Source organism: Astatotilapia calliptera, chromosome 3, assembly GCF_964374335.1.
Source record: "Astatotilapia calliptera chromosome 3, fAstCal68.1, whole genome shotgun sequence".
NCBI classification, from domain to species: Eukaryota; Metazoa; Chordata; class Actinopteri; order Cichliformes; family Cichlidae; genus Astatotilapia; species Astatotilapia calliptera.
In genome coordinates this window covers 69,206,189-69,218,075 of record NC_137424.1, presented here as the reverse complement: position 1 = coordinate 69,218,075, position 11,887 = coordinate 69,206,189, and the positions used below count along the sequence as shown (strand labels likewise).

Below are 11,887 nucleotides of genomic sequence, written 5' to 3'. Positions count from 1 at the left end.
GCATGGGAAAACACAGGGCTTAAATACACAGGGTAGTAATGAGGGAATGGGCCACAGAAGGGAGACACAGCTGGGGGAGATCAGGGCTAACGAGACGGGGGAAACAAAGCTGCACACACTAACATAAGACAGACTTTCACAATAAAACAGGAAACATGAATCACAACTCAGAGACACGGACTCAACACAGAGAGACAGAAAATGACACATGGAACTGAACTATACATGAATCCACAATTCCTAAAACATGGATAACAGAAACATGAAACTCTAATAATAATAATAATAATAATAATCATCATCATCACAACCACAAGAGAACAAGAAAACAATCCATGATGCAAAATTACACCAAAACATAATTGTCATGGTCCCTGTGCCCCGCTGGTCAATCCTCTATTGGGCAATATGTTTGTGGTTTGTTTGCTCTCTCGCCCTCTCTCTCTCACTCTCTCTCTCTCGCCACGGCGATGCTCACTGCGGGCTCCCGCTGCTGGCCCACACACCTGCTCATCACCACACCGGCCGCTGATCCCAGCTGATTACTGCACTACTTAGATGGCGAGTCTGCACTAGTCTTCGCTGGATCGTTGAGCTATCAGTGTCAGTTAGACTTGTGTTTCGGCTAACCTTCACCTTGAGAATTTCTTATTATTATCCTGCTAACCCGACGTTTTGTGTGTAGATCGTTTTTGGAACCCGATGCGGAGAGGAGTGATTGAAGGGGGAACGTTTTGTACAGAAAGTGTGGAACACCCTTCTCCCAACCCTGTTTCCCACGGACCCTGGCGACCCGGACCCGTTTCCCCTGCACGTTGTATATAGCCACTTGGTGTATGTGTTCACTGTAAATAAACGCACTGTCCTTCGCTTAAAGGAAAACCCTGGCCTGCACCTGAGTCTCTTTCGGAACCCCTAACAATAATAAACTCAAAATACTGGGTCCAACGGACCCAGAACCGTGACACCTAGCTATGTTCTCCCCACTAAAAAGGTCATAAAAGCAGTGGAAATTTAGTTTTTACAGAATAAAACGTGGGCAGGATGAAAAGCTTCAGTGCTTCATGAAGCTTCATCTGCCCATCACTATCAAAAACTGCATAAAAAGCACTTGCAGCAACAAAAAGATAATATTCCAGAAACACGCTTTGCCGATCCAATCAGCTGTTTGTAACACTTCCTACGTCCATCAGCGCGAACTATCATTTTGCGGAACTGTAGGGTTTTTTGGGTTTTTTTTTACCATCAAGGCCTTATGAGCCTATACTGGTGTTTTTAAAAGTTATGTTTGGCTTTATGTGTCGTTTCTGGGATGCTTATTACTCATATTGCACTGCTGGAAAAAGTTTGTTTTGATGCACATGCTGTAAAAATATAATATAAGCTCTAGCGGACTTGGTTCTATGGTAGGTCTTAAAGGGTTAAATATCACAAAACCAGCTCAAAAAAATGTGACATGGCATAACCTCATGACCTTAGGACATCGGAGCAGTATGCGACATGTGTCTGGCTGTGGCTGTGGTGTGCGAGATCTGTCAGAAGTCTAGAGTTAGTTCACACTGAAAGCATTTGGAGGCTCGCTACGTGCTTCCAAACAAGCATTTCAAGCTATAACAGAGAAGTAAAGCGAGTGTGTTCATTTCTGAATGTTTGTAAAGCATTCCAACATTAAGCTTTGCAAGCAATATATGGAGCTCGGACATCTGTGCGTTGCCATGGCTAAGTCTGACTCTACAATGGATATACTCAAGTTTTACTTTGCAAAACGCAGTGTTGCAGGCTAAACTGTTTTTTCGTTAAAAAAAATAAAAAACATGAAAAAAACTTTTTTCATACTTGTGTTAAGTTTTGTATAAAAATTACAAAAAATTCGGTCTCAGGTTAAATGTGATAGAAACAGCTCACACTGACATCCATCTTGATAAAATATGAGTGTCATGAAGCCGTGTTTGCATTTATTTGCATTTCTTTCCACTCTGGATGTCTATTTATGTTAAACTTTAAGTATAAAAGGGTCCATTCTACAGTCTTTTTTCTTTTTTAAGTTTTTAAATATAAACATTATTTTGTGCTGATATGGAACTTTTTTTCAGTTTTTGAAATCTCTAAAATTCCATTTAAATTGCTTTTTAAATACTACTTTAGATTTAAAGTTCTGCTAAAAGTTTAAATAAAAAGATCAGTATTGCTGAACTGTGAAATATTTGGGGTGCAGTGTATTTTTGGAACAAAGGTATAATAGAATAGCTTTAGTATTTTGGTTTTTTTTTTGTAAACTTGAGTATGACCTATTCAGAATGTACAGCCTGTCACCTTTTCAAATCTATTATAGGTTAAGAGAAAGTGTTTGTTTTGGAAATATAAAGTATGACATCACCTTAAGATGTTTCTGAGAAACTGAATTACCCAAAATATGCTGAAGTGCATTCCAGTCAAAGACTTGTTACTGGGCTTGCGCGTGTATCAGAGATGGAAAATATTTGCATGTCTCTTCAAATCAGGACACACGTCACATGACATTCCTCCTGTCAAATAAAAAGGAGGAATGTCACAAACCAATTCCACGATACAGAGCACACCACAGAAATGTTGCAGGTAGTTTTTTGGTCTGTAGCAATTCCTGTCTATTGAGCTGCATATAGATGTAATGAAAACAGCATGTACTGCATTTTCCGCACTATAAGGCGCACTTAACTCATTCACTGCCATTGACGTCTATAGCCGTCAATTGCAGTGAAGGAGTCAATGGGTTTAACTCATTCACTGCCAATGGCTGGCAGTGAATGAGTTAAAATACTTAAATTTTCTCAAAAATCAACAGTGTGCCTTATGTATGAATTCTGGTTGTCCTGGTTGTGCTTACTGACCTTGAACCAACTTTATGTGGTACATGGCACTCAAAACACTTGACCACTGTTTCAATCCAGGGGGTTATTGTTGACATTGTGGAGGACTATAAATACATTGGAGTACACATTGACAATAAACTGGACTGGACTAAAAACACCACAGCACTTTACAGGAAGGGCCAGAGTCTTCTCTATTTTTTGAGGCAACTGAGGTCCTTCAACATCTGCCAGAAAATTCTCAGGATTTTCTACGAGTCTGTTGTGGCCAGTGCGGTCCTCTATGCTGTTGCATGCTGGGGGAGCAGGCTGAGGGTAGCAGACAGAGGTGGGACCAAGTCATTGTTTTGCAAGTCTCAAGTAAGTCTCAAGTCTTTATCCTCAAGTCTCAAGTCAAGTCTCAAGTAATGTCAGGCAAGTCAGAGTTGAGTCTCAAGTCACTGGTGTAAAAGTCCGAGTCTAGTCACAAGTCTGAAATTTTGAATTTCAAGTCCTTTCGAGTCTTTAAAAAAAAACGAAAAAAAGCATGTTGCAGTTATGCTAAATGTAAATATTAGACCATGTAATTTTTAAATCTGTGTTTTTCTCAACACATGACAAAATAGTGAACTTAGAAAATATACACAAATTGTGAAATTGCACCTCTTTAAAATGCAGCTCAATTAAACCTAGCTCCAAGAATAATTTTCACCGACAGTTCTGAGATAAGCTGCATGTTATTCTTGGATGCGGTTGTAGGACCGGCTTTAAAATCGCATGACAAAAATATCATACATAAATAAATGATTTTTTTTTAAAAATATCATTTAAAAAAAAAACTGCATCACCAACGTAGCCTGGAAAACATTTGCTAGTTAGATGAAGTCAGCTATCTCATCGTAGCATATTTATATGCATATTTATAATCATACGGTTCTTGGAGTGAGCGCACACACTCATGAAGTTTAGTAACTTCAGGTCACTGCAACAAGCCCAGGTACAGTTTACCGACGGATGGGTACAGGACCTTGAAATGCACCGTGTAGAAAGTAAAGACCATCGTACGTATCATAAGTTTACCAGTCTCACAAATCGTTGTCATAAATACACATTCCTTAACCGTTTATTAATATAACCTTTGAGCTCAACGGTAATTAATTAGCAGTGGAAATAATTTCTGGTAGCATCACAGAAATGTAGCAGTGACAATAATATTGTATGCTGTAATCGTACTGGGCAATTGGTGATACAAAGCAACTGTTTTACCCTGTGAATAAAAGTATATGTTTTTGTCAATGTACCATAATAACAGAAGCGAAACGCAATATTGTGTCAGGACAATTCACTATTTATGCACAATAAATAAAGGAGCATAGCGCGACAATTTCTGTTCAGCGCCAGACTGTAACCTATATCACCAATTATGTTATGAAAATGACGCATTAACTACAACAGCAGACTGACCTTCGTGTAAATGCTTGGAGCAGACTAACCTGTGAGCTGGAGGGTTCTGGGACGTTATAATTGGTCTTTGAATGACTGCAATCCAGTCGCCTCTTTGTTACTTCGGAAACATGGCTCGAACAATTTCTCTTCAACGACGTAATCCGTTAACAACCGATCTCTTTACCCGTCGGCTTCCCGTGGCTGTCATGCGACCGGCTATTGCAGTTAATAATACAACAGCTTCTTGACATTTTTGTGTTTCTTTTTATCGCTGTATAACTGATTTTAATTGAAAGCCTGCGTGCGCTAGTACCGCTTGCCACGAGTTCCCAGAATCCTTTGCGGTTCTACCCGTGAATGACGTCACATTTTCAATCTCTATATAATATGCATGTTAAATTTTATATTTAGGGTAAAATATCAAGTCTTTTCAAGTAAACCGGTTCAAGTCCAATTCAAGTCCCAAGTCATTGGTGTAAAAGTCCAAGTCAAGTCACAAGTCTTAGAACATTTTTTCAAGTCAAGTCTAAAGTCATAAAATTAATGACTCGAGTCTGACTCGAGTCCAAGTCATGTGACTCGAGTCCACACCTCTGGTAGCAGATGCCAACAGACTCGATAAACTGATCCGTAAGGCCAGCAATGTTGTGGGGATGGAGCTGGACTCCCTCAAGGTGGTTTCGGAGAGGCGGATGTTGTCCAAGATAAAGACAATGTTGGATAACACCTCCCACCCACTCTATGACATGCTGGTCAGTCACAGGAGCACGTTCAGTGAAAGACTGAGATTAGGAAATCATTCCTGCCTGTGGCTCCCTGTACAACGCATCCACTTAACACACTGTTTACTGCAACAGCTACACCCTTCTTGCACATGTTCTTTTTCAGCTATTTATTAATAAGTGACCTTTATGTTTATATATATATATATATATGCCTGTAGATATTGTGCTATTCTTAGTTATAGCCGCACCGCTTGATGGATTGTTGGAGCATTACGACCACTGTAGTCAGGAGCCTCGCAAAGTAATCTGGATCCAAAACTCCGTCCACTTCAGTTCCCAAAGTCAAACGAACCTTTGGCATCCCTGAGAGTTAAAAACTGTCTAAATTCTTTCATCTTTAATAAAGTGATCAGTGTTGCTGCTTTACCAGGTGTAACAATTAAGTTTAACATCCAGGCATCCATGAAAACAGAATTTATGAACTTTAACAGAGTTTGAAGTTAACAAGAAGTTAGCTTCTACTTTGCACAGAATTACCATCAAAGAATAACAATGTGATCTCTATTTGTACATACTTGTATGCTCTATGCTAAGTGTGGCAGTGTGTGAGTCAAGGAAGTCGGCAATATAAAGAGTGTATATATATTAAACACACACTTCAAAATTCTATTCACAGGGTGTTACTTACTACTGACACTCACTTTATGATGCGTGTGATATAAAATGTTCATTAAAATAGAGTATATGGAAATAAACCACATGCAAGCAGGTATATTATAAATATAACTCCACTTTAATGATAATTAGTTCCAGTAACACAAAAACAACACAACACACGCAGTTAACACAATGACAAGTGCGCCTGGTAGAGAGGCGTCAATAATGCCCATACGTGCTGGGGCCTTGTGTGGTTTGGATGCTCTGCCACATTCTCTGAAAATCTCTTGAAAAGGCAAAGTGATGACTGACTTTTTTTTGAGTACTCATACTTTGCTAGCTTGACAAGCCATAAACCATGGCTTCTGTTTAGCACATGTTGTGACAAGGCAATGCACTGTAATTTACAGTCACCAATACATGGTATATAACGAACAGCAAATAACAATCCAACTGCTGACATACAGTAAAAGAAATACTACCACTACAAACCTCAGAGGTTTGTTGATTCTCTTCATAAAGATTAAACTATAATATTGTAAATATATATATATACATATACATATATATTTACACTGAACTATTTGTTCAACAGTCATCGTTTCTCTAACAGAACAAAACTCTTTAGATTAAACTCAGGGCAGAATCACTGTGGAACCAGGGAAGACTGCAAATCCGGGATAAAGAGGATCAGTGAATCTGGTTTTGAATGTGTGGAAGTGGATCAGAGTGTCAGAGGAAACACTGAAAAAGGACAGAATGCCAGCAGCATAATCCACATACACTGCTACTCTGTTAAATCTGTTGTGGGAGACGATGGGTGTTTCTGTGTTATCGTGCTTTGCAATGACAGAGGATGAACCCGTTTTTACTACAAGTGCCCAGGACTGAGAATTTGATCCAAACTCATTGTTGCCAGTTATTCCTTTCCTACTGATTCCACTGTAACTGACTGCTATGTAAACATCTCCACTCCACTCGACCTCCCAGTAATGTCGATCAGTCAGACCGTTTATACACAGCAGCTGAGGAGAATGAAATCCGTGTCTGTGGAAACGATGTAGGTTATGTCCCCCCACATAGGCCACCTTCTTGTTTCCGTTAGACAGTTCGAGTTTCCTGCTCACTGATTTTGTGTCGATTGTGAGTCTACAGGAATCTGTTGGAGAGAACAAACACAATCCAGCTGCAGTTATTGATCCATCATCTGTTCACCGATTGACACTAGGATGATGACTCCTGATATCAGAGATGTGAATTAGTGATGTTGGGTTGAATATGTGCTGCTTTGTTTCCACTAATCAAATTAACAACAGACTTACGCCTCTTGATCTCTGATGTAAGATCATTGTCTTCCACACTTCCCACTCTGAAAGGAGAAGGGGGGTCAGACAAGCATTCTCTGTTAGCATGTTAACATGGACATCACGCTTATATTGTCGTAGACTGATAAGGGAACAGTCTAACCTTTTGATAAACCCACATGATTATAGCATCTCTAACCTCTTATCCTGCAATTGTCAGGTTCTAGTACTGTTTGAACCAGATTAAAAGATGAGCTTATTTTTCCTCTGATAAAGCTAGGCTGACAGAGTCCAGTCTTTGTGCTAAGCTATGCTATATACTAAGTAATATATTCCTTTGGTTAGAGGGTAATCAATCATTCATACCTGAGAGAACCCAGTTCTTTGCTTGGATCCATAGTCTCTAAATAAACAAGCACAATATAAATAAATCAGAGTTAGTTTTAGGGTATGTTTGCATTTATCACATAATTGAACTGTTTGAAAATGAGAAAACATACAAAGGAAGTCAAAGGAGTTTGTCCTCATACTATATCAGCTGTGTGAAAACAGCAGCAAAACAAATAAATTCCACAAAAATGGATGAAAAAGTGTCTTTCAGTTTTTTTTCCTCTTAAATGGTAAATGGCCTGCATTTGTATAGCGCTTTTCTAGTCCATAGGACCCCAAAGCGCTTTACACTACATTCAGTCATTCACCCATCCACACACACACTCACACACTGGCGATGGCAAGCTACATTGTAGCCACAGCTGCCCTGGGGCGCACTGACAGAGGCGAGGCTGCCGGACACTGGCGCCACCGGGCCCTCTGACCACCACCAGTAGGCAAACACGGGGTTAGTATCTTGCCCAAGGATATTTGGCATGCAGCCAGGAGGCAGTCTGGGATCGAACCACCGACCTTCTGATTAGTGGCTGACCTGCTCTGCCACCTGAGCTACAGCCACCCCAGGGTAACTAATTATAGTGATTTAGTGGCCATTGAAGTGTGTTCAGAATTTGTAAACTGATGATGATTCATGTCATAAGTCATGACACACTGTTCTTCTTCACATAAGCTTGCTTTACAGGGAGTGCAGAATTATTAGGCAAATGAGTATTTTGTCCACATCATCCTCTTCATGCATGTTGTCCTACTCCAAGCTGTATAGGCTCGAACGCCTACTACCAATTAAGCATATTAGGTGATGTGCATCTCTGTAATGAGAATGGGTGTGGTCTAATGACATCAACACCCTATATCAGGTGTGCATAATTATTAGGCAACGTCCTTTCCTTTGGCAAAATGGGTCAAAAGAAGGACTTGACAGGCTCAGAAAAGTCAAAAATAGTGAGATATCTTGCAGAGGGATGCAGCAGTCTCAAAATTGCAAAGCTTCTGCAGCGTGATCATCGAACAATCAAGCGTTTCATTCAAAATAGTCAACAGGGTCACAGGCGTGTGGAAAAACCAAGGTGCAAAATAACTGCCCATGAACTGAGAAAAGTCAAGTGTGCAGCTGCCAAGATGCCACTTGCCACCAGTTTGGCCATATTTCAGAGCTGCAACATCACTGGAGTGCCCAAAAGCACAAGGTGTGCAATACTCAGAGACATAGCCAAGGTAAGAAAGGCTGAAAGACGACCACCACTGAACAAGACACACAAGCTGAAACGTCAAGACTGGGCCAAGAAATATCTCAAGACTGGTTTTTCTAAGGTTTTATGGACTGATGACATGAGAGTGAGTCTTGATGGGCCAGATGGATGGGCCCGTGGCTGGATTGGTAAAGGGCAGAGAGCTCCAGTCCGACTCAGACGCCAGCAAGGTGGAGGTGGAGTACTGGTTTGGGCTGGTATCATCAAAGATGAGCTTGTGGGGCCTTTTCGGGTTGAGGATGGAGTCAAGCTCAACTCCCAGTCCTACTGCCAGTTTCTGGAAGACACCTTCTTCAAGCAGTGGTACAGGAAGAAGTCTGCATCCTTCAAGAAAAACATGATTTTCATGCAGGACAATGCTCCATCACACGCGTCCAAGTACTCCACAGCGTGGCTGGCAAGAAAGGGTATAAAAGAAGAAAAACTAATGACATGGCCTCCTTGTTCACCTGATCTGAACCCCATTGAGAACCTGTGGTCCATCATCAAATGTGAGATTTACAAGGAGGGAAAACAGTACACCTCTCTGAACAGTGTCTGGGAGGCTGTGGTTGCTGCTGCACGCAATGTTGATGGTGAACAGATCAAAACACTGACAGAATCCATGGATGGCAGGCTTTTGAGTGTCCTTGCAAAGAAAGGTGGCTATATTGGTCGCTGATTTGTTTTTGTTTTGTTTTTGAATGTCAGAAATGTATATTTGTGAATGTGGAGATGTTATATTGGTTTCACTGGTAAAAATAAATAATTGAAATGGGTATATATTTGTTTTTTGTTAAGTTGCCTAATAATTATGCACAGTAATAGTCACCTGCACACACAGATATCCCCCTAAAATAGCTAAAACTAAAAACAAACTAAAAACTGCTTCCAAAAACATTCAGCTTTGACATTAATGAGTTTTTTGGGTTCATTGAGAACATGGTTGTTGTTCAATAATAAAATTATTCCTCAAAAATACAACTTGCCTAATAATTCTGCACTCCCTGTATAACTTAGAAGTATAAGTGTCGGTAATGGTATCAGTACTAGCTGATACCAACATTTGCAGTATAGCACACCACTAGTAAATATGCATTTATTCCTCTTGCGGGTGGCTCTCACTTGGTGTTGGCTCACTGTGATTTCATGATTTCATGTTGCAAAGCACAGTGATGCATTTCTGAGGTTTAGTCTATGTAATTTGCTTAATGACAGACCTTTATATACAACTTATCACATAATGTAACCTACACATCAACACTGTTAGAGTGCACGATGTGCTGAATCACATGCAAATTTCACGCACTGATGAAACATATTAGAGATTATTAGGCTTAACATAACCTTATTATAAGAATAAATTTATTATGGGTTTGCAGCTTGTTTTAATGAAAATGTGCATGGGCATAAGTAACAAGGGCATTACCGTTTGATTTAACGTAACAGACACTGTGATTTCTAATATTTTAAGAAACTGGCAGCCTGTAATGGCACAGATGTTAAAACCAATCATGGAATGGCCAACCAGAAATGCTGTTTTCTGAAAAATTCCCCCCAAAATGTATGTTTATCACTGACTTCAATGTCATTTGAAAGACCTAAACGAATTACGAATTATGAAATATAATTAAGAGTATATAGCTGAGCAACTTACAAGGAAAAGCTTTGCCAATGAGTAGACCCTAAAAAGACTTATGATTCAGCGTGGGTGACACATTTACTTTCTGCCAGTCTGGTTGTAGCGAGCTGTGTTGTCAGATGCAGAAAGGATCTTTAGACCACCGTTTCTTGTGCTGTTGTTGGTCTGTCAGCCAGCTGCAGAGAAAATTGATGTTTTAACATAAAGAAATCTTAAGTGAAATCAAATGTTAAAAACAATGAAAAGTGTCCACTGCAACCACTGTCTGTGCTTTTCATGCTGTAGCTTTCAATCTTTGAAGTTTTTTCCATGGTTCTCCCATTCCTGGTGAATGTCACTATTTCCTCCTTACCTGTTCTATCCTACTTGTTAACCAATCAGCATCTAGCAGATGCTTGCATCATTGATTATGGATTTTTGAGCACTGCACGGGTACATGTCTGCAGTGGGTGAAAACCCCATTCTTTGTGTTATTTTTGAATGTGTTATTATTTAGAATAGGGTCATGGTCTTGGTTAATATAGTGCACAAATGTTAAAATGTCTTTTAAAGCTGGATCTTCTTGGTTGCTACTGTGTCACCTGAAGAATCTGGAAAAAATATCCTTATGATAGACAATACCTAAATATGTGTTTTTTGTAATGTGAATATTTATGTCCATGAACACAAAAACAGAATATAGACTGAAAATGAAACTGTTTCATGTTTTGTTAGCAGAATGTCTAAACCAAAACAGCATATGAAATATGAAACATCAGAGAGACTTACAACAGGGATACTGTGTTTAGGTTCTCCTCAGATTCAAGACTTCAGAGCTGGAGGACTCCTCTTTACCTGAGCTGGAAATAGCTGCTTACTGACTGACTGACTGGCTGACTGGCGCTGTTCACGTATTTAAAGATTTAGATGCCGGATGTTTTGCTTTAGTTATGTCAGTTGTTTGGAATCTAGAATGTCAAGTTCATCAGAACAAATTTGATCTCATTGTTCTTTGTTTTCTATTATACTGAAAACAGTGTCAGTAAGAATGTTCACAAAAAACCTGAATGAACAGAGGAATCATATCATAAGTAAAGATTTTCATATAAAACTCCTTTCAGGCCTCTGGCTTTGGATGCTAACTCTACATTTCATTTAAAGCTCACTATTTAAAAGAAAGATTTTTTTTTTTGCATTTTTTTAAATGATAAACATTAAATGACAAACTTATTTTTTGTCAAAAACTAGCCCCACCCCATCCAATGCAGAATCAGGAGCACTCAAAAAAAAAAAAATAGAAAGAAACACAGCTCCCCCTGAAAGGCAAGGGGAAAATTAGGAAAGAAATTGACATTTGTATGTTTATTAGTGTGTAGTATATGAAAAAATTGTTTCCTAATTTGTGTGATCCGACCTCGGACCTATTACTTTGAAGTATTACAAATTAAAAAGGGGTATTTTGTTATCTTTACCCATGTGATTGATGTAGAAACTTGAGATTTCAACATACGTTGAGCCTGGCTGTGTCAGGGTCCTGGGTCTGAGCGACCCAGGATCCCTGGGCAGTCATGGACTTGTGATATTATATGTATTTTTGGTGTTGCTGCTGCTCTTTCTCCATGCTTGTAGATGTGAGTGTATGTGTGTGTGTGTGTATGAACACTGGTTTACAGGCAAACTTTAAAAGAAA

At 39.5% G+C, this 11,887-nt stretch overlaps 1 protein-coding gene and 1 long non-coding RNA gene across 2 annotated transcripts; one reads left to right on the top strand and one right to left on the bottom strand.

Annotated features, from left to right (window-relative positions):
- The first annotated feature begins 369 nt into the window (after window positions 1–369).
- Window positions 370–882, top strand: LOC145425712 (uncharacterized). Its single transcript, XR_013906445.1, has 2 exons — window positions 370–603; window positions 686–882. It is a non-coding gene; the product is annotated as an uncharacterized LOC145425712 (long non-coding RNA).
- Window positions 883–5,768: 4,886 nt separating this feature from the next.
- LOC113018089 (neoverrucotoxin subunit beta-like) lies at window positions 5,769–11,097 on the bottom strand. Its single transcript, XM_026161158.2, has 5 exons — window positions 10,987–11,097; window positions 10,234–10,394; window positions 7,324–7,360; window positions 6,976–7,022; window positions 5,769–6,812 (listed from the first exon to the last, which is right to left on the bottom strand). The coding sequence occupies exons 3-5, from the start codon at window positions 7,353–7,355 to the stop codon at window positions 6,289–6,291; spliced, it is 603 nt and encodes a 200-aa protein (XP_026016943.2). The 5' UTR covers window positions 7,356–7,360; window positions 10,234–10,394; window positions 10,987–11,097; the 3' UTR covers window positions 5,769–6,288.
- Window positions 11,098–11,887: the final 790 nt, after the last annotated feature.

Coding starts and splice junctions, on each gene's coding strand:
- LOC113018089 (XM_026161158.2), bottom strand. CDS start 7,355: ATGGATCCAAGCAAAGAACTGGGTTCTCTCAG. Junction 7,023..7,323: donor AAAGAACTGGGTTCTCTCAG/GTATGAATGATT, acceptor TTCTCCTTTCAG/AGTGGGAAGTGTGGAAGACA. Junction 6,813..6,975: donor TACATCAGAGATCAAGAGGC/GTAAGTCTGTTG, acceptor TCTCTCCAACAG/ATTCCTGTAGACTCACAATC.